General features: G+C 49.3%; 1 protein-coding gene across 1 annotated transcript; it reads right to left on the bottom strand.

The window, feature by feature from the left end:
* Positions 1-10031: 10031 nt before the first annotated feature.
* Positions 10032-17802, bottom strand: ZNF74 (zinc finger protein 74). The gene is made up of 5 exons (XM_081122656.1): positions 17317-17802; positions 16835-16920; positions 14931-15057; positions 14361-14456; positions 10032-12690 (listed from the first exon to the last, which is right to left on the bottom strand). The coding sequence occupies exons 1-5, from the start codon at positions 17348-17350 to the stop codon at positions 11024-11026; spliced, it is 2010 nt and encodes a 669-aa protein (XP_080978782.1). The 5' UTR covers positions 17351-17802; the 3' UTR covers positions 10032-11023.
* Between the last annotated feature and the right edge of the window lie 1159 nt (positions 17803-18961).

Genomic DNA, 18961 nt, shown 5'->3' with positions numbered 1-18961 from the left:
GCGCTCCGGGCTCTCGTTCATCATTACACGGTTAGAATAGGATTTTCATTCTTTTCTGAGGACTTGTTGATTTTTGGTACCAGGCTTTCTCGGTTTCGTGATCTGACCGATTGGTCTTGTATCTGTTAGTCTTGTTTGTTTGTTTGTCTGTTTTGAACTTGAGTCTGTTAAGAGTTTATATCTGCTGGGAAAAAGATGATTTGGAGACTTGGCCAGGGAGTGAAAAGAGTTGTGCTGTTAGAAAGTTTCCCTAAGAGCTGTCAGAGGGGCTGTAATATGAACAGGTAAGCGAGTGGGTGCTTGTGACTTGTCCGACGGTTGGTTCACTTTGGTGAAGCTCCTGGGAGGGCAGTGGGATAAGGGTTGGGGTTAGGAGAGCGGAGGTCTGCGAAGCAGAGAGACAGGCTTAAAAGACAGGTGAGCGTGGGACCCATGAGGAGGAAGAGGAGGGTGAGTGGGAGAGGAAGAGAAAGTCTAGGTGGAGGTGACATCTGATGGGGTGCAGTGGGGCGTGGACCGGGGTTGATCGCACCTGGGATCATCATCAGGGACAGTCCATCTTCTGGTGAGATCCTGCAGGGCTGAGGTCACCCGGTTTAGTCAAGAAGTTGGTTAGTTCTACAATAGCTAATATGTGGAAGCAACCCAGCGTCCCTTAACCAGAATGTAGTACATCCGTACAATGGAATATTATGCAGCCTTAAAAAGGAAGGAAATTCCGCCCTGGCCAGTGTGTGGCTTAGTTGCTCGGATGTTGTCCTGTGCACCAAAGTGTTGCCAGTTTCATTCCCAGTCAGGGCACATGCCCAGGTTGTGGGTTCGGTCCCCGGTCAGGGTGCATATGGGAGGCAACCAATCGATGTGTCTCTCTTAGAGAGGTGTTTCTCTCCCTCCCTCTCCCTTCCTCTCTCTCTAAGGAAATCAATAAAAAACTTAAAAAAAAAGAAAATTCTGACACATGCTACAACATGGATGAACCTTGAGGATATTATGCTAAATAAAACAATTACGTTACAAATGGATATTGTATGATCCCACTTATATGAAATACTGAAAGTAGTCAAAATCATAGAGACAGAAAGTAGGATGGTGGTTGCCAGGGGCTGGGGGGAGGGGAGGACGGGCCACAGTCGTTTCAGTTTTACAAGGTGAAAGACGTTATGGGGATAGATGTTGTGATGGCTGCACAGGAGCATGAACGCATTTACTACCACTGAACTGCATGCTTAAAATGGCTAAGATGGTAAATTTTCTGCTACGTGTAGTTTAACACAACTACAACAACAAAAAGAAGTTGGTTAGAGGGAGGTCAGTAGCCACATTCGGTCTGTAATGACCTTGGGCTGACTACTGGACCTGGAGGCAGCCCCGGGTCCAGGAGTCATGGAAATGTAGTCTGTAGTCGTGGAGTGACAGCGAGGGGCACGGGGGCAATAGAGGAGGCCACTGTAGGGATTTGATCTTCCCAGCGGTGCCTATTGTATACATCCTCATGTGAGACATTCGAGTGGCTTGTTTTTCCCACTTCAAATTAAATGTTTAATGTTCAACCTATTTGTGAAAGTGAGTAGTCAGATATTAACGAAAATGTCAATTGATATGCCTGAGAGTATTATTGATAGGGCTCAACGGATTCGATTTAACAGTAATTTCTTGCAATTATAGAACTTTTAGTCAGGAGTTCAAGGATGCCTGAAATTATGTAAAATCAGATGCTCAGCTTTTTGGCCTTCCAAGGCCAAGGTCAAAGCTAAGTGGCAGAATACAGTTTAATAGGACAACAGAGAACAAACTTTAGCCCTTCAGTTTTCATTATACCATAATGAAAGTTCATATTTTCTCTGTCAATTTTTTTTAAAGTGTTCTCCTTTTCACCTTCATTTACTTTATTTAAAAAAAATAGATTTCATTTTTTTAGAACAGTTTTTGGTTCATAGCAAAATTGAACAGAAAGTACAGAGGGGCCCCATATACTCCCTGCCTCCCATCACAGCTTCCCCCACTATCAACATCCCCCAGTAAGTGGGACATTTGTTATAATCGATGAACCCACAGTGACACATGATAATCACCCCAAATCCATAGTTTACCTTAGGGTGCACTCTTGGCGTTGTACATTCTGTGGGTTTGGACAAGTGTGTAATGAAAAGTGTCCACCATTATAGTATCGTACAGACCAGTTTCACTGCCCTGAAAATCCTCTCTGCTGAATATTCATCCCTCCTTTCCCACTAACCCCTGGCAACCACTGATCTTTTTACTGTCCCCATAGTTTTGCATTTTTCAGAATGTCATATAGTTGGAATCATACAATATGTAGGCTTTTCAGATTGGCTTAATTCACTTAGTAATACGCACTTAGGCTTCTTCCATGTCTTTTCATGGCTTGAGAGCTCATTTCTTTTTTCTTTTTTTAATATGTCTTTATTGATTTCAGAGAGAGGAAGGGAGAGGAGGAGAGAGAGAGAAACATCAATGATGAGAGGGTCATCAATGGGCTGTTTCCTGCACGCCCCCTATTGGGGATCGAGCCCAAAACCCGGGCGTGTGCCCTGACCGGGATAGAACTGCCATCACCTGGATCCTAGGTCGATGCTCAGCTGCTGAGCCACGCGGGCAGGGCGATAGCTCGTAGCTCATTTCTTTTTAGCACTGAGTAATATTCCGTTGTCGCGATGTACCACAGTTCACTATCCACTCACCTCCTGGACACCTTGGTTACTTCCAGTGGCTTTTTATTAATGGTCTGACATGCGTTTTGAGAGATGAGGTGTGAGCATGGATGACCAGTCCTAACAGTGGGCATTCTGAGTCATGTGCTGCCTTCTGGGGCGGGCTCCCTGGTGTATTTAGAAGAGCCAGCAGAGCTGCCTTCTACGCTGCGGAGCAGTTTGCCCCCAGGTAGGAGTGGGGCAATGGTGCCATCTAGTGGTTAGCTGTGGCAGCACAGCGAAAGCCCGAATCAGCATGGAGGGCAGCCCGGCTGAGATAGGCTCGCCTGTTGTCAATACATAATTTTTAAAAATCACAACGTGCCCTAGCTGGTTTGGCTCAGTGGTTAGCGTGTTGGCCCGCAGACTGAAGGGCCCCGGGTTTGATCCCACCCAAGGGTGTATACCTCGGTTGCAGGCTCAATCCCCGGCCCCGCTCAGGGCTTGCGAAGCAGCCAATCAATGAGTCTCTCTCACATTGATGTTTCTCTCTCTCTCTTTCTCTCTCTCTCTCTCTTCCTTCCACTCTCTCTGAAAAGCAATGGGAAAAAATATTCACAGGTGAAGATTAAAAAAATTTAAAAAAAAACAAATCACAATGTCACAATCAGGGGTGAATTGAAATAATGTCAGATTTTGTTTTTGATGTTTGATCACTGAGAGTGGTCAAGTCCTACTTTCCTTCTGCCTCACAAGGCACTCCCATTGCACCTGTGGAACTTCAAACCTGGGACCCCAGCCCTCATCTGAGAATGTGTCCTAATCCCACCCCAGGCCAGTATGAAGGCCTGACAGGAGCCGCTTTTGCCCACCTGCTCTTCTCACTGAGTCCCTTGTGTGATTAACAAGCTTCTTTCAAATATTCTTGTTGCGTGGAATGTCATCAGAAGCGAGTCCATCGCGTTTTCATGGGTGACCACAAAACAATTGCCAAACACTTGGGGTGGTCCAGGCTGGGACTGCCGTCTTCTGAGATCTTTCTTTTCTTGCTCTTGGTCACGGAGTAGGAGCCTCGGCTTGTGGTGAGTGAATTGGTTCCCCGCTTCCTGGATGAGCTTGCCTGTCGTACTGAGCTGTGTTCCACCCTCTGGTCCCTCCTGAGCCTGTTATGAATTTACCAGCTGAGTCACTTGATTGGGGCCTCCCTGATCAGCATAATGCATCAGGGGAAGGTCTCAGTCTGTGAGTGCTGGTTGTGTGTCTCAACCGGGAGTGATCTCCATTCTATAGGGCCCTCAGGGGAAAGCTGATACCCTGTGCAACACAGGACCATTGGGTGGTGGCTGTGTGGTGTGAAGACCACCAGCAGCCAGGTAACATGCTCAGGTCCATACTTAAGAAGAGATGGCTCATTGGGCCCCTCCGAGGCCTAAGGCCTTTGCAGTTGCCGCTGCCGCCCAAGCCTGTGCTATTTCAAGATTCTAATTCTCAGCATAAGTAAAAATGTGCAAGGTGTCTGGTGGCACCAATACTTAGGAAAAATGGCCCTAAATGTTTTCCACTGGGCCCTCCTCAAGGGCAGAGGGCACATGGGCAGGAATGACTCAGCAGGCCTGGGTTGCTCAAACCCCACACATTCCTAAGGCAGGCCTGCTTTTAAGTCACCTTTGAGCTTCTGGATTGTTCTACCGGCAAGAATGTTTGTGTGCCTGAGGCCTTTGCAGATTTAAATCTGTATCCTTTCAGGGTAATAGACTGTACCTGTTTCTGAGTCCCGTGAGTCCTAGTGAATCATCAAGCCTGAGGTGGTTTGGGGACCCTGATGCACTATAAGCTGATGGGGATCACTATAAGCCAGACCAGTGTGACTATGGGTCCTCTGCTGTGCTGCTGCAGATAAACATGCTAAAGGAAGCGTTAGATGGGCCATGTACAGAAACCCAGGTGCAGAAACTCACCAGGGCAGGAAGCCCCTGATGCCTAGCAAGGGGCAGAACTGGGAACACAGCCCTGGCCAGTTTGGCTCAGTGGTTAAAGTGTCAGCCCACGGACTGACGCGTCCTGGGTTTGATTCCGGCCAAGGGCACCTACCCTGGTTGCAGGCTCATCCCCCACCCTGGACATGCGTGGGAGGCAGCCAATCGATGTGTCTCTCTCACATGGATGTTTCTCTCTCTCTCTGAAAAGCAATGGAAAAAATATCCTCCAGTGAGGATTAAAAAACAACAAACAGACAAAAAAAACTGGAAAAACAAGAACTTCGTCCCCAGGGTAACCTTTCCTCCCCCCACATATTGCTGGTCATGCTAGCAGTTTAGACCCCCTACACATTTCTTCCCTAAAGATAACATTTAGGTCTCAGTTTTGTTTCAGCTGCAGGCCCAGAAAAGCAGCAAAACTAGACAAGCGGCACCATGGCTGCCTCAGGACCAGCTCCACTGACTAATGACCCCCTGCCCGGCACAGATCCATCAGTGGAGACTATGATCCTGAAAGAGCGCACCTGGAGAGCTCATGAATATCCTATTGAGACCCTCCCCTGAGACCTCCCCTAAGATCTCCACCTGCAAGAAAGAGCTAAATATGCTCAGCTGGTGTGGCTCAGCAGTTGAGCGTCGACCTAGGATCCAGGAGATCAAGGTTTGATTCCTGGTCGGGGCACATGGCCAGGGCTGTGGGCTCGGTCCCCAGCAGGGGACATGCAGGAGGCAGCTGATCAATGACTCTCTCATCATTGATGTTTTTCTCTCTCTCTCCCTCTCCCTTTCTCTCTCTCTGAAATCAATAAAAATATATTTTTTTAAAAAGGGAGAGAAACATGCTCAGGACAAGACCCAGAACCATCTCCTCCCCCCTTCTTCCCTCCGAGGGGACCCCACGAGTCTTGCAACCAGGGGAGCAGCGGGCAGCGGCAGCCCGTCCTGGGCTCACCCCCTGAGGCCCCCTCCTCTCTCCGAGTTCCTAGCGAGCCAAAGCAGCCTGGCCTCGGCTCTCCTGTTGCTGCATCTGTGCTCTTCCTGGTCTCACTGTCCCAAGTATACTTTTGCTGCCATCATGGATTCAGTGCTGTGTGGCCCTTCCCTTTAGTATCCCCCCCATTCCCTTTCCTTAAATAAATTCAATTTTCCTTTATTCACCATCTGAGATGGTATCTAGCCTGCCCACGCACCACCAACCTGAACCTTTCAGACAGGAAAAACTCGTTCGGGAGCAAGTATCATAGGAAGAGAGGAAGAGTGACAGGCCCTGTATGTTACTGGTCAAAGTGGAAATTGCTTATTGTACTGATTACAAGAGCAGTAAGTATCTGTCGTTTCCATGATTCAGAGATGAAGTCAGTCCTAACCCATCATCTAGAAAGCAACAGCATCTAGTGCATTTCCTCGCGGGTGCCCCATATAAGGGGATCCTCCCGGCCACCATGCCATGTTCTGGGGGAGGCCTCCCACCTCATTTATTTTATTTTTTGAGCAAGCAGGAGGACAATCCTATTGATGAAGCCCCACGTCTAAGGAGTTGGCTTCACCCTTCCGCCTGGGTACAGTCACAGGTGATTTATTTTCAGGCCAAACCAGAGTGAAATCCTGGGTTCACTGTTGGGCAGTTCTGCTTTTTGCACCCCAAGCTCTAGGAAAGAGAGTCCACACGAGTAAACAATGCACCATTGCTAAATGGGGTTTATTCCAATAATACAAAGATGATAGGTTAGAAAATCTCTTTATAAATCCAACTGTATCTCCACAACAAGGAAGGAAACCCATATAATCATTTCTGAGGTATGCCAAGAAAGTTTGGTCAAATTCAGCATCGAATCCTGATTTTTCAAAGTCTTAGCAGCCCTGGCCGGGTAGCTCAGTTGGTTAGAGCATCATCCTGATATGCCAAGGTTGCGGGTTCGATCCCTGGTCAGGGCATATATAAGAATCAACCAATGAATGCATAAGTAAGTGGAACAACAAATCGATATTTCTCTCTCCCTCCCCCTCTTCCTCCCTCTAAAATCAGTAAGTAAGCCCTGGCTGGTGCGGCTCAGTTAGTTGGGCAGCATCCTGGGCACTGCTCCTGGTTCGCTCTCCAGTCAGGGCCCGTGCCCAGGGTTTTCGGCTTGACCCCAGCCGGGGGCGTGCAGGAGGCAGCTGATTGATGTTCTGCTCTCATAATGATGCTTCTCTCCCTCTCCCTTCCTCTCTCTCTAAAAAAATCTTAATAAATTTTTAAAAAGTCTTAGCAAACTAGGCCTATACAGATAATTCATTAATGTGATAGACAAGCAGTCATGGCCAAGGGCTGGTATTTTCCTAAGAGTGGAATACTAGCCGTCTCCCTTCAAGTCAGAAGAAAGGCCCGATGCTGTACCAGTGAGGAGCGAAACAACTGTGAGGAGTGACAAATGGACTGAAGCTGTTTTTCTTACAGAGCAAGAACTCAGGGAGTCAAATGTCGGTGGCTGAAACAGCTGCTCAAAAATTTCATCCAAGGCCTAGGGTCCTAATATTTTTCCATTCCACTGTGTGTGGCTTTTGTTCCCAATTGTCTCATGGTTGCAAGATGGCTATGACACCCCTGGGCACTGCATCCGAGTTCCAGCCGGGAAGAAGGGAGGGAGGAAGGAACAACATTCCTATTAGGAAAGCAAAGACTTTTTAAAAATCTCTGGCAGGTCTGCACTTGAGCTTCATGGGTCAGAACTGAGCCGCATGCCCACCTCTGCTACAACTGAGTCTTAGAGGCCGAAGTGTTCTGAGATGGACACGCATCTGCCACAGATGACCACTGCCACCAACACTGAGTGATGCTCTGAAGTGCTGGCCAATATGAGTGGGGTTTTTTCTTAAAGGTTTTATTTTAAAAAATGATTTTAAAGAGAGAGACAAAGAAACACCATTTGTTGTACCATTTACTTATGCATTTTTGGCTGATTCCTGTATGTGCCCTGACCGGGGATCGAACCTGCAACCTTGGTGTATCAGGATGACACTCTAACCTACTGAGCTACCGAGCCAGGGCCCAATGTAGGTTTTAAAAAGAAATTAAATAAAAGGCTATCTATATGGAAAGGAGAGGCAAGCTTTTTTATTTCCAACTGATATGACTGTTTACCTAGAAAACCCAATAAACTAAGAAGCTGTGAGAGACCTTAGAATAACTCAGTATAGTTGATAGGTATAAAACAAATCACAAGAAGATATATATACAATCCACAGTGGTCCTATATATCTTATAACAGAAAAATCCAATTTACAAAACCCACGAAATCAGAATGAACTAAAGAATAAATGTAAGAACATTTATGAAAAAAACTATAAAAGTTTCCTGATGATTAGAGGTAGGTTTGAATGAACAGTTATCTACCACATTCTTTGATGCGAAGATTTAATATAACATGGAACTTAATTTTTCACAAACTAATAAAAATCCCTATGAGATATGCAGGGGAATGAAGAAGTTAAGTTCTGGAAAAATGATTCCTGGTCCACCTGGAAGAACAGATAAAACAACAAGAATTTTTTTAAAACTACAGAAAATGTGGGCCTGGTTTCACCATATGTTGAAGTGAATTATGGAGCTGTGACAATAGGAAAGACAGCTGTATAAACAGTGAGGAATGCAATTCAAGGACGATGCGGGGACCTTGAATTTTACACCCCAAATAGATGGAGGATTTAAGAGTTAAATATAGCCTGGCCCACATGGCTCAGCGGTTGAGCATCGACCTAGGATCCAGGAGATCACGGTTCGATTCCCGGTCAGGGCACATGCCCGGGTTGCGGGCTCGATCCCCAGCAGGGGGCGTGCAGGAGGCAGCCGATCAATGACTCTCTCATCGTTGATGTTTCTCTCTCTCCCTCTCCCTTCCTCTCTCTGAAATCAATAAAGACATATATGTATTTTTTAAAGTGAGAAGATAATGCCAAGTGTTGGCAAAGGTGTGGAGAAGCCGGCCCTCTCAGGACCCTTGTGAGAGTATAAACTGCGACTGTTGCAGACGCTGGGTCCACCCTGGAACCAACGGCTTTGCAAAGTTAGTGATCTCCGCTCCTAACTCCACTTCTAAGAACTTATTCTGAGGAAATATTCAAAGATGGGCATACAGGTACAGATAATCTTGATGTTCAACAATAAAGGAACAGATAAATCATGATACAAGACAGAAAATGATGAAGCTATCAATGTTTTTGAAAATATTTTATAGTATGGAAATGTGCATCACAAAATGTTAAATGGAAAGGATAACAGGGACATGCTAAGTATGGATCAAGTTTGTTTTTAAAGAAAAAGCACATGTTCATATGTGCACAGAAACAAACTGGAAGAAAACGCATCTCCAGGTAACGGACCCATGAACTAACACTGAGGCCATTTTTATTCTTAGAACTTTCTGATTTCCCCCCCGCAGATTTCTTCAATATATCTGTATTATTCATATAATCAGAAAAGAAAGTTTATATGTAAATAAAAGAAAAACACCAAGATTCCAATAGGAAGAAGGCCAAAGGGTAGAATCAAGTAATTTTCAGGAAGAAAGACTAATAAAAATGTGTTCAATATTCAGTCTCATTAGTTATCAAAGTAGCGAAGTAAAGCAACAGTGCCACTCAGCTGAGCCCATCAACAGCACTGCAGGGCACAGAGTAGACACGGGCTTCACGACCCATAAAGATGGTTTGATTTTCTTTTAAAGTAAAAAGGAAAATTAGGATGACAATAATGAATGAAGCCTAGAATATACGTCTTTTCCCAATGTAGTTGTGAAATAGAACTTTTCCTATTTGTCACGGAGAAAGGGCCCGTGACTGCCATGATGTGGCCCTGGGGACCGCATGAATGCCAGGCCAACTCACAGACACTCGGAAAGAAAGCAATGGAGCAGCAGGTACCCAGGTTGACTGCTGTGTTGTCACCATGCCCTGAACCAAGACCGTCCGGACATCCACTCTGAACAGTGCCTGTGTCCAGGAGACGGGGGTGCAAGGGGTGTTCCTACGTGATAGCGATGCTGATCGGTTTCTTCATAACGGAACAGTATTACTTTGCAAACACACAACCAAAAACATACTGAGAGGATTCCTTAAGCTATTCATTTCCTTTATCTCAAAATTTTCACTTCTAGAAACCTACTCTAAGAAAATGCTAAAGAAGTATAATGCAAAAGATGTCCATGAAGAATGATTTATAATAGTGAAAAACCTGGAAATAACCTTAACATCCAACAAAAGAATATCTAAGAGAATATGCTTCCAACTAGAGTTATGACTCCAAAAACAGTGCAGTCACTTGGGAAAAAGTTCTCTGCAGGTAAGTGGGGAAGAAAGATTAAAATGATATCTACTGTGTTTAAAGTGATGTAAAAATGCATTATGAAAAAAAGCAGAAGTAATGTATCAAAGTGCAAAATGCAGTTTTATTAAGAATTATGGGTGTTTTCTCTCCTTTATTCCACATTTTCTGAAATGTGGTTATTTTGTCTCCATAATTTAAAAAGTATACGAAAAAGCATTTCATAAACTATAGCACTCTATACAAATGTAAAGTATTATCACTGAGAAGGCATCTTGTACTTGCTTAGAACTGAGTAGAAATAACATTAATTCCAGATGAATGCGGTCCTCCTGTTCCTGCAGGGAGCCTGGGGACGGTCTCGGTGGTGGGGCTTCTCCCTCGGGCTTGCACTGATGAGCTGAACTACATGGTGGGTGGGGAGGCCCTGCAGGCAGCGCCAGCTTGAGGTGAAGGTGCGCTCGCAGACACGTCTATCCCAACACTGCACCCATCTTCCCAGGAGGCACTGGGCACCGCCTGTGTGCTCGCAGTCTTCCACCACGGACCAGGTGGCCAGGCGTGAGGCTAGAATGTCAGGACCTGGCTACTGTGATGCTGGTCTGTGCTTCTGTGACGTCTGTGCCGCCTCTAACAAATGACTCTGCAGTAGAGCCACTTAAGTGAGGTGAGTCCAGGAAATCCACATTTTCCCAAACTCCCACCATCCAAGATTATTTTCCCCTCCAGGAATATAATAGTGTTTGCTTGGAGGTAAAACTGTTCATAGTTCTGGTTTTTAAAAAAATTCATATTATGCTAAACATAACAGTTCACAGATGAAATTCTTGATGGGAATTATGCCAGGAGCCTGAGAACACAATGACTGACATACCTTTTTATCTGCAGGAGAGATCTATCCCCCTGGTCAGTGACTTCCAAACTCATCAAAGGAAACAGGACCATGGGATATCCTCAAATGGCCCTCAACTCTACTCTCCTACAGTGTATCCCTTCCCGGGGAGGGGAGGACCACTAATAAGAGGGCGCACCTACACGCCACTGTGCTTTCCCACTTCACCCTGGGGAAGAAGCCAGATGACAAACACACCACGTTAATTTCCAGGTTTGCTGCCCAGAGGGAAGTTCCTGCTGGCTGAGGGCTGAACCACACACAGGAGCTTTGCCATATCCAGGGAGTTTATGGGGTCCACACTGCTCACACTCGCATCCAGCAGGCTGCTGGGAACATAGTACGTGCTCAGCAAATGCTTGTTGAACTGGATGGCAAAGGGCTTTTCTTCACTGTGTATTCTCTGGTGCTCAGTGAGGTGGGCGCTCCAGTTGAACATTTCGCCACATTCGTTACATTTAAAGGATTTCTCCCTGGAGTGGATTTTCTGATGTTTAATGAGACAGTGGTTCTGGCTGAACGCTTTGCCACACTGGCTGCATTTATAGGGCTTCTCTCCAGTGTGGATCCGCTGATGCACGATGAGGGAAGAGTGGCAGCTGAAGGCCTTCCAGCACCGACTGCAGTCAAACGGCTTCTCCCCTGTGTGGACCCTCTGGTGCACAATGAGGTAGGAGTGGGAGTTGAAGGCTTTCCCACACTCGTTGCACTTGAAGGGCTTCTCGCCGCTGTGGATCCGCTGGTGCACGACCAGGTAGGAGTGGCAGCTGAAGCCCTTCCCGCAATCGCCGCACTTGAAGGGCTTCTCTCCCGTGTGAATCCTCTGGTGCAGAGTGAGGCGTGAGCGGTTATTGAAGGCCTTCGCACAGTCACCGCATTTAAACGGCTTGTCTCCATTGTGGATTTTCTCGTGCACGGTCAGGGACGAGTGGCAAGTGAAGGCCTTCCCGCACTCGTCACACTTGTACGGCTTCTCTCCCGTGTGGATTCTGTGGTGCCGTGTCAGGTGCGTCCTCTGGTTGAAGGCCTTCCCACACTCGCTGCATTTGTAGGGCTTTTCCCCGGTGTGGACCCGGAGGTGCATGTTCAGCAGCGAGCTGCAGCTGAAGGCCTTCTCGCAGGCATTGCACTTGTAGGGCCTCTCACCGGTGTGGATCCTGTGGTGCACATTCAGTGAAGAGTGGCAGCTGAAGGCTTTCCCACACTCGCCACAGAGGAAGGGCTTCTCCCCGGTGTGGATTCTCTGGTGCTCGATAAGGTTGGTCCTCCAGGTGAAGGCCTTGCCACACTCGTTACACCTGTAGGCCTTCTCCCGTGCGTGCCATCGCTGGTGCAGGGTGAGGGACGAGCTCTGGTGGAAGGCTTTCCCACACTGGCCACACACGAAGAGACCCTCCCCGGCACCAGCACCCTGACGCCTATTCGCGGGTGGAGGTTTTCCGTGTTCACTGGACTTGTAATTGTTTCTCCCTGCGCACATTCTCTGGGGCTGGGTTACAGCCTCTCTGGACTGGAAATTCTCAGTGTGTCCGTCAGGGGACTCTCCCTCTGTAGAAATGACAGTTCCTTTGCTCTGCTGGGCAGAGAGGGTGCACCTGAGGGGCAAAGCCTCCTCAGACACCTCATGTTCCTGCCAGTGCTCCTCTGTGGAAACCTCCCCACAGCCAGTGGGCGAGCACCTCCAGAGCACAGCCTCACCTCTCGACAGAGCAGCCACTGGGCCCTCCCAGGCCCACCCATCGCCTGGACCGGGGCTGTGAAAACCAGACCTCGCCAGCCCCTCCACAATCAACTCCTGTGATGGCTCTTCTTTGTAGACGCCCTGCTGCTGACACAAATCCTCCTTCATCTCAGGCCTGGGCTCCCATTCTGGAAGAAGCGGAAATACAATCTTCTGTGAGCAGGCGGAGGCGTGGCACTGGGACTCAGACTTGAGATCCGACCCAGAGGTGCAGGTAAGCAAAGAAAAGAGAGCCGAGACTAACAGAGCGAGGGAGCTCGAAAGCAGAGATGGAGAGGGGCGCATGCAGGGTGAGACAGGCAAACAAGCTGCAAGAAGGCAAGAGGAGAAAGAAACAGGGCAAGGAGCCCCTGAAGGGAATTCCGAAAAGAGCTAGGGGGCCAAGGGCTCATGGATCCCATTCACTTAGGAAGCAACTACTGAGAGACTGCGGCGTGTCAGAACTGGGCCGGTGCTGGCCGGGATAAATACAAGTCCAAAAATAATAATTACATTTAAAATGTCCTGCCCCCTGCCCTAGCCGGTTTGGCTCAGCGGTTAGAGCACCAGCCCATGGACGGAAGGGCCCCAGGTTGGATTCCAGCCGAGGGGATGTGCCTCAGCTGCAGGCTCCATCCCCGGCCCAGTCGAGGGGCATGGGGGAGGCAACCAGTCGATGTGTGTCTCTCATATCACTGTCTCTCTCTCACTCCCTTCTACTTTCTCTGAAAAAGCAATGGAAAAAATATCCTTGGGTGAGGATTGAAAAAAAAGAAATTTATAAAATGTCCCGCCCAGGCCAGGTTGGTTAGAGTGTTGTCTCTGGTCAGAACACATACAAGAAGCAACCCATGAATGCATAAATAAGTGGAACAACAAATCAATGTTTCTCTCTCTCTCAAGCTAATAAATAAATTTTTAAAAAGAGACTAATTTACTTCATACTCTATAAAAAAAGAAAAGAAAAAAATTAAAATGTCCCTTGTTCCGAGGGGGGAAAAAACTCCCCACTCCACCTCTCTTTAGCATTTCCTTTAGAACACTTGAACCGGTAGGTGCATTCTCTGTCCCTGAGATGTACACACATCTCTTTAAAAGCTAAGTAAGCCTGTCTGGCGTGGCTCAGTGGTTAATCTATAATCCAGAAGATCGAGGTTAGATTCCCAGTCAGAGCACATGCCCCGGGTTGTGGGGTCGATCCCCAGTAAGGGGCGTGCAGGAGGCAGCTGATCAATGATTCTCTCATCATTGATGTTTCTCTCTCTCCCCCTCTCCCTTCCTCTCTCAAATCAGTAAAGACATATTTAAAAGCTAAATAAGCCTCCGCCAGCTTCACATCCCAGAAGGGACGTCTTCCTTGGAGCCGCCTCTGTGAATTGTCTCTCTGTCTCTCCCCACCCCCGGGCTGACTCTGCTCTTTTCTCAATGAGCAAAGCCCTGACCTCAGTTCCACATAGTCCCACCCCGTCCTGATTAATTTTTCTTGTTGCCATCTGACGGTTGCCTCTAGTTAAATAAATACAAAAATAATTTCTATACATGTAGAAATTACTTCTGTCTCCTGCCAACAGAAGGCAGATGTCTTTGCCCATTTTCCTGCTGTATTCCCAGCACAGTTTCTGGCCCACAGCCAGAGCTCAATGTGTGTGTTGAAGGAAGGGAAGAGGGAAGGTTCTAGAAGGGGCACTGAGCAGGCGCAGATGGAGCTAGGGCAGTGGGCTGCGGAAGGAAACCAGCTGTGATGGGAGGGCCACACAGGGTGGTGGGAGGGGTGTTGGGAGCCGGGGTCGCACATCCTTCCACTGCGTCCCCCTCTCACCTGGATGAGCCATTCCAGGGACTCCTCTGGGCACCTGCCATGGTTCTTCACCTCGTTCCAGATGGGAGATCACATCTGGCTTACAGACAGGAGGCCCTGCTTGTGGGAACAAAGCGGCATGGCTCTGTGTGCTGTGGCATTCCAGAACCAGCCAATAGAACAGGACAGTCCCCAGAACAGCATGAGCTGGCACTGAGAGGTATGTGCTATTCCCAAGGATGAGGGTCTCAGAATCAGAACCCAAATTAAGGCATGCATTCTGAGGAATCCATGGATTTGGACCCCACCCCCACCACGGTCTCCCTTGGAAAGCTCCAGGGCAGGCTGGGCTTCCAGGATCCCATCCACCCCCTCCCTCCCATTCTGGCTCGCCTTGTGTCCAGTCACACCTCCAGGCAAGGATGCCAGTGGCACCGCAGAGCTCTGCCACAAGGGCCTGGGCACAGAGACCACACCTCCATACCCTGCTGAGCCCAGCACCAGGGCTGATGCTGAAGGCAGACTCAGTAATACCTACGGCGTGGCAGAATGCCCAGACCACAGACTCCAAGCCTCGGGGAATCATCTTACCCAGGGCAAGAAGGTTCTGGTAGTTCTCCAGCATCACGTCCCGGTATAGGGCCCTCTGAGGAGAGTCCAGCTGGCCCCACTCCTCCTGGGTGAAGTCTATGGCCACATCCTTGAAAGTCACCGATTCCTGGGATGACATGCACGTTCTCAGTCATCCAGGATGGGAGCGATTCCGATTGCATTCATGCTTCCGAGGGAGTTAAGGGTTAGCCTCAGTGACCTTCTCCCAAGCGTAGATGCCATCTGTTTTACTGCACCAGGTGCACACCACAGATGGACCAGGAATCACCATTTAGACCTGGCCTTCTGAACCTGAAGGCCCGACTAACTGGGCAGCCCATGTGCACATGCCGTGATGGACAGAAAGCTGTGGTGGTCAGTGCTGGGTAAGATGCTATGCTTACCAGGGTCAAGAATGTCAAACTTAGAGAAAGTGAAAGAATAGCACAAAAAACCCAGAAACCCTGTTCAAAGCTCACCACTGCACAAGGACCTGACCTTAGGCAGAAAGCCATGATTACACCCTAAGGAAGGAAACCCTGCACTCATCAGCAAGTTCCGTGCCTAAGAGAACAAAGGAACCATTCCGTGTCCCTCCTGCCTGCCCTTCATTCCTTCTCCCTGGAACTCCTGCTCCCCTGCCCTCCTCCAGGCCTGAGTCCTGGGCCATCCCACCCCCTCCAATGCTGGTCACTGATTGCAGGATAGCCCCTTCACCCACTTGGTCACTTTAGTTCCAAGTGTCACAAATGCCCCAAATGACTCCACTTGTACTCCTGCTCTCAAATCCTAGGCTCTTCTGCTGTTTGGGGTTCCCCACCCCCTCCAGAACCTCCAGGCTGTCACCCCCAACAGTCTCCACACAATCACAGAGCCATCATCACAACCAATAAATTTAATATTGATACCATATGATCTAAGATACAATCCATTTTCATATTTCCTCAATTGTCCCAAACTGCCTTTGATGGAATTTTTGGATCTGTGATGCATCAAGGGTCATGTATTGCATTTGCTTGTCATGTCTCTTGAGTGTTTTACAGAATTATAGAGCATTCTAACTCATTACAGAAGCTGGGTACATCTCACAATATGTGTTTAACAGCTATTTCTATCTGTCTGTAATCAGACTTCATCTCTTTCAAGTGGGAGATTAACAGAATCACAAAAACCTAAAAAAGTCAATCCTCCAGACCTATTCACTACCCCACAATCTCCTTAAAACCATATCCTTCTAAAGATTATGATGAGTATGGATAGTTTAGGTGGTAAACAAAACCCCAAGTCTGTAAAAGGAGGGATTTGGGCCCTGCTTAGCTGCAGAAGTGGCCCCAGGGCCAATTCCTTCCTGAGCCCCCAGATCCTCTAAAACTCCAGGTTTTACATGAAGGACCCATGTCAGGGACCCAGTACAGAGGAAAAGCGCACAGGGACGTACCCCCTACCATCACTCTTACCCCAGCACTGCAACACAGCCCTTCCTTTAGCTGTTCCATACCAGATTCCATGCCAGAAAACTGCCCCAAACAAGGACCAACCCCCACCAACATCACCTGGGTCTTCATGTGGAGATGAGCAAAGTGATCACATGTGACCTACTTGCTGGAGATCCACTAAGACCACTCTTCAGAGCTCCTGGCACAGTGTAGGCATACAGGTCCTGGGCAACTGAACAACCGGTTGGAATGAATTGGGCTGGAGGGGACACTCATCTTGAGGGCACCCCTGGGGCACCACCTGGAGCTGATCGCACACCCAGAGCTTTCTGAGGACGGGAGAGCAGGCCCCCAGATGGGGCGTCCTTGGATGACTGAAGATCCTGGGCACGGGAAGGAAGTTGCCAACCCTCTTCATAAAAAAACAAACAAACAGATGCTCAGAAAGAAGAAAAGACAGCCACTCACCTCAGACCTGGCTTCCGGGAGACCCTGACCCCATTGAGCCTCTGGATTCTCTTTGAGAGGAAAAGCAGGGTCCTGGGAGGACAGAGCTGGGAAGGAAAAATGAGTAATGGGGGAGCTGTTCAGCCATAGCCCCCAGGTGCACTGACTGAGCTAAAAAACCACTGCACCCCTGGAACCCGGGAGAACCAGGGGAGTCAGGAGCCGCCCCCGCAGATGGGGTGGAGAGCGAGCCCCAATATCTGGCACAATCTGGTACAGCATCAGGGGTTAATTCTGCCACTCAGTGTCAGACACTCCAACTAAAAAGGAAACACAATGCCATTCCCTTCCTCTCATCAACATGTTGGAGACAGTGGGATCAAATGGTTGTGCACGGTAAAGAGGCAGGAAGCCTGGCTGTGCTGGTGCTGCGGGAAACTAGCCTGACCTCTCTGAGCGTCTCAACTGCAAACCCAGACCCACTGACTGAAAACCAATTGTACCTGTCTCCCGGGGCTTCGGGGCAGGGGTCTCCATGGTGGCCCTTGGCAGTGTCCCCCGGAGGCGTGGGCAGCTCTGCAGCCACCTGGCCCAGAGGAGCGGGTCCTGCTCCTGGGGCTCAGGGACAGCGGCCTGTGGGGGAGCCCCGCGGGGTCGCACACGCACTCCCGGCTGCACCGTCACACCGGCCCCGCGCCTCGCCGAGGTCGGGGCCAGGCAGACTCAGCAGGAGCCCCGCACCCCCGGCTGTGCTCACAGCCCATCGCCGCGCCACTCGCAACCGGTCACATACTCCTGCCCCGACCGCGCGCGGGGCCAGGCAGGCCTGAGATTCAGCCGCCCGGAGCCAGCGGGCGCGGAGCGCGGCTAGCAGACAGGCCCCGGGGCGGACGGACAGATGGCCCGACTGGCCGACGGATACGCGAGCGAGCCCACCGGCTTCCCACAAAAGGACAACGGCCACCACAAAGGAGCAGCCTGGCGGCGCCGTGGAAAAGTGCGCCTGCGCGGACAGGACGCAAACTACTGCTCCCCAGAGGCTTTGTACCGAGCAGGCAGTGTACTCCATTTCCCAGAGGGCGTCAGGGCACCAGGGCTGGCTCTTCTGACGTCCGAGACCGGACCGGCGTGTAGCACAGCCTTCTGGGAAATGTAGTTCTGGGCCAGACCCCGCCTCCCCCGCGCGCGCTAAGGTGGTGAGTGGGCCGTCAATGGGTTTTCCAGGGGCCTGCCTAAGGACCCTGCCCCTTCTGGAGAGAGGTACTTGGGGGACCCCCTGGGGGGAAAGAGAGGGGGAGGAGGAGGTAAAGTTCCAGGTCTTCTCTCAGACCAAGTGACTCTCTCTCTCCCCCCCTTCCTCTCTCTTTCTAAAATCAATAAATACAAATGTAAAAGCCAGGCCATCTGCAGACAGTCCAAACAGCAGAGCCTTCCAGAGTAAACAGACCTGCCCTTTAGGTCACAGGCCTCCCCCTGCCACGCACATCCTCTCAGCCTCTGTCACCTCTGCTGCCTTTATCATCTCCTGGTGCCAGTCTCATCCTGGGATCTGAGAGGCAGAAAAACTGAGGTGAGGCAACAGGAGTTGCCAGAGGTGGGACAGGAAGAACTAACTCAGAACAGAATCTTGAGTAATAGCTCGAGTCAGACCTTCTGGCTTAGTTGGCTGAGGCCCTGCTATATGTCCTGCACTTTGGGGACCCAAAGGGCACAATAGCCTTCCCTTCCTAAGAGTCCAGTGCCCAGGGTCCAGGCCCTAGCCAATCCCACCTCATTCCATTCGCTCACCCTCCAAAGGTCCAGCCAGTCCAGTTTCTGGAGTGAGCACCACAGTTGTCTTATCAGTGGAAGTGGAGTTCTTGGGGTTCCTCGAGGAAATGAATTGCCTGGGTCCCCCATGGGAGGATAGGGTTTTGTGGAAAGCATTACTGATCATGTAAAATTAAAGGGGTTCCCCTCCAAGGTCCCATCTGTGCCCCTCCTGGCACTCATAGCCACATCTGCTGGTCTCCCACAGCCACATCTGCTGCTCAGCAAATCTGGAGTCTCTCCCCAGCCCTCTCCCCACACTTCTGGCTTCCTTGTTGACTTCTCCTGGGGATCTTAGGGGTCTCCTTTATTTCACAGAAGAGAAGTAAATTTGAGCTC

Source organism: Miniopterus schreibersii (genome assembly GCF_964146895.1).
Source record: "Miniopterus schreibersii genome assembly, chromosome: 20".
In the NCBI taxonomy this organism is placed as follows: Eukaryota; Metazoa; Chordata; class Mammalia; order Chiroptera; family Miniopteridae; genus Miniopterus; species Miniopterus schreibersii.
This window is presented reverse-complemented; position numbering and strand designations above follow the sequence as displayed.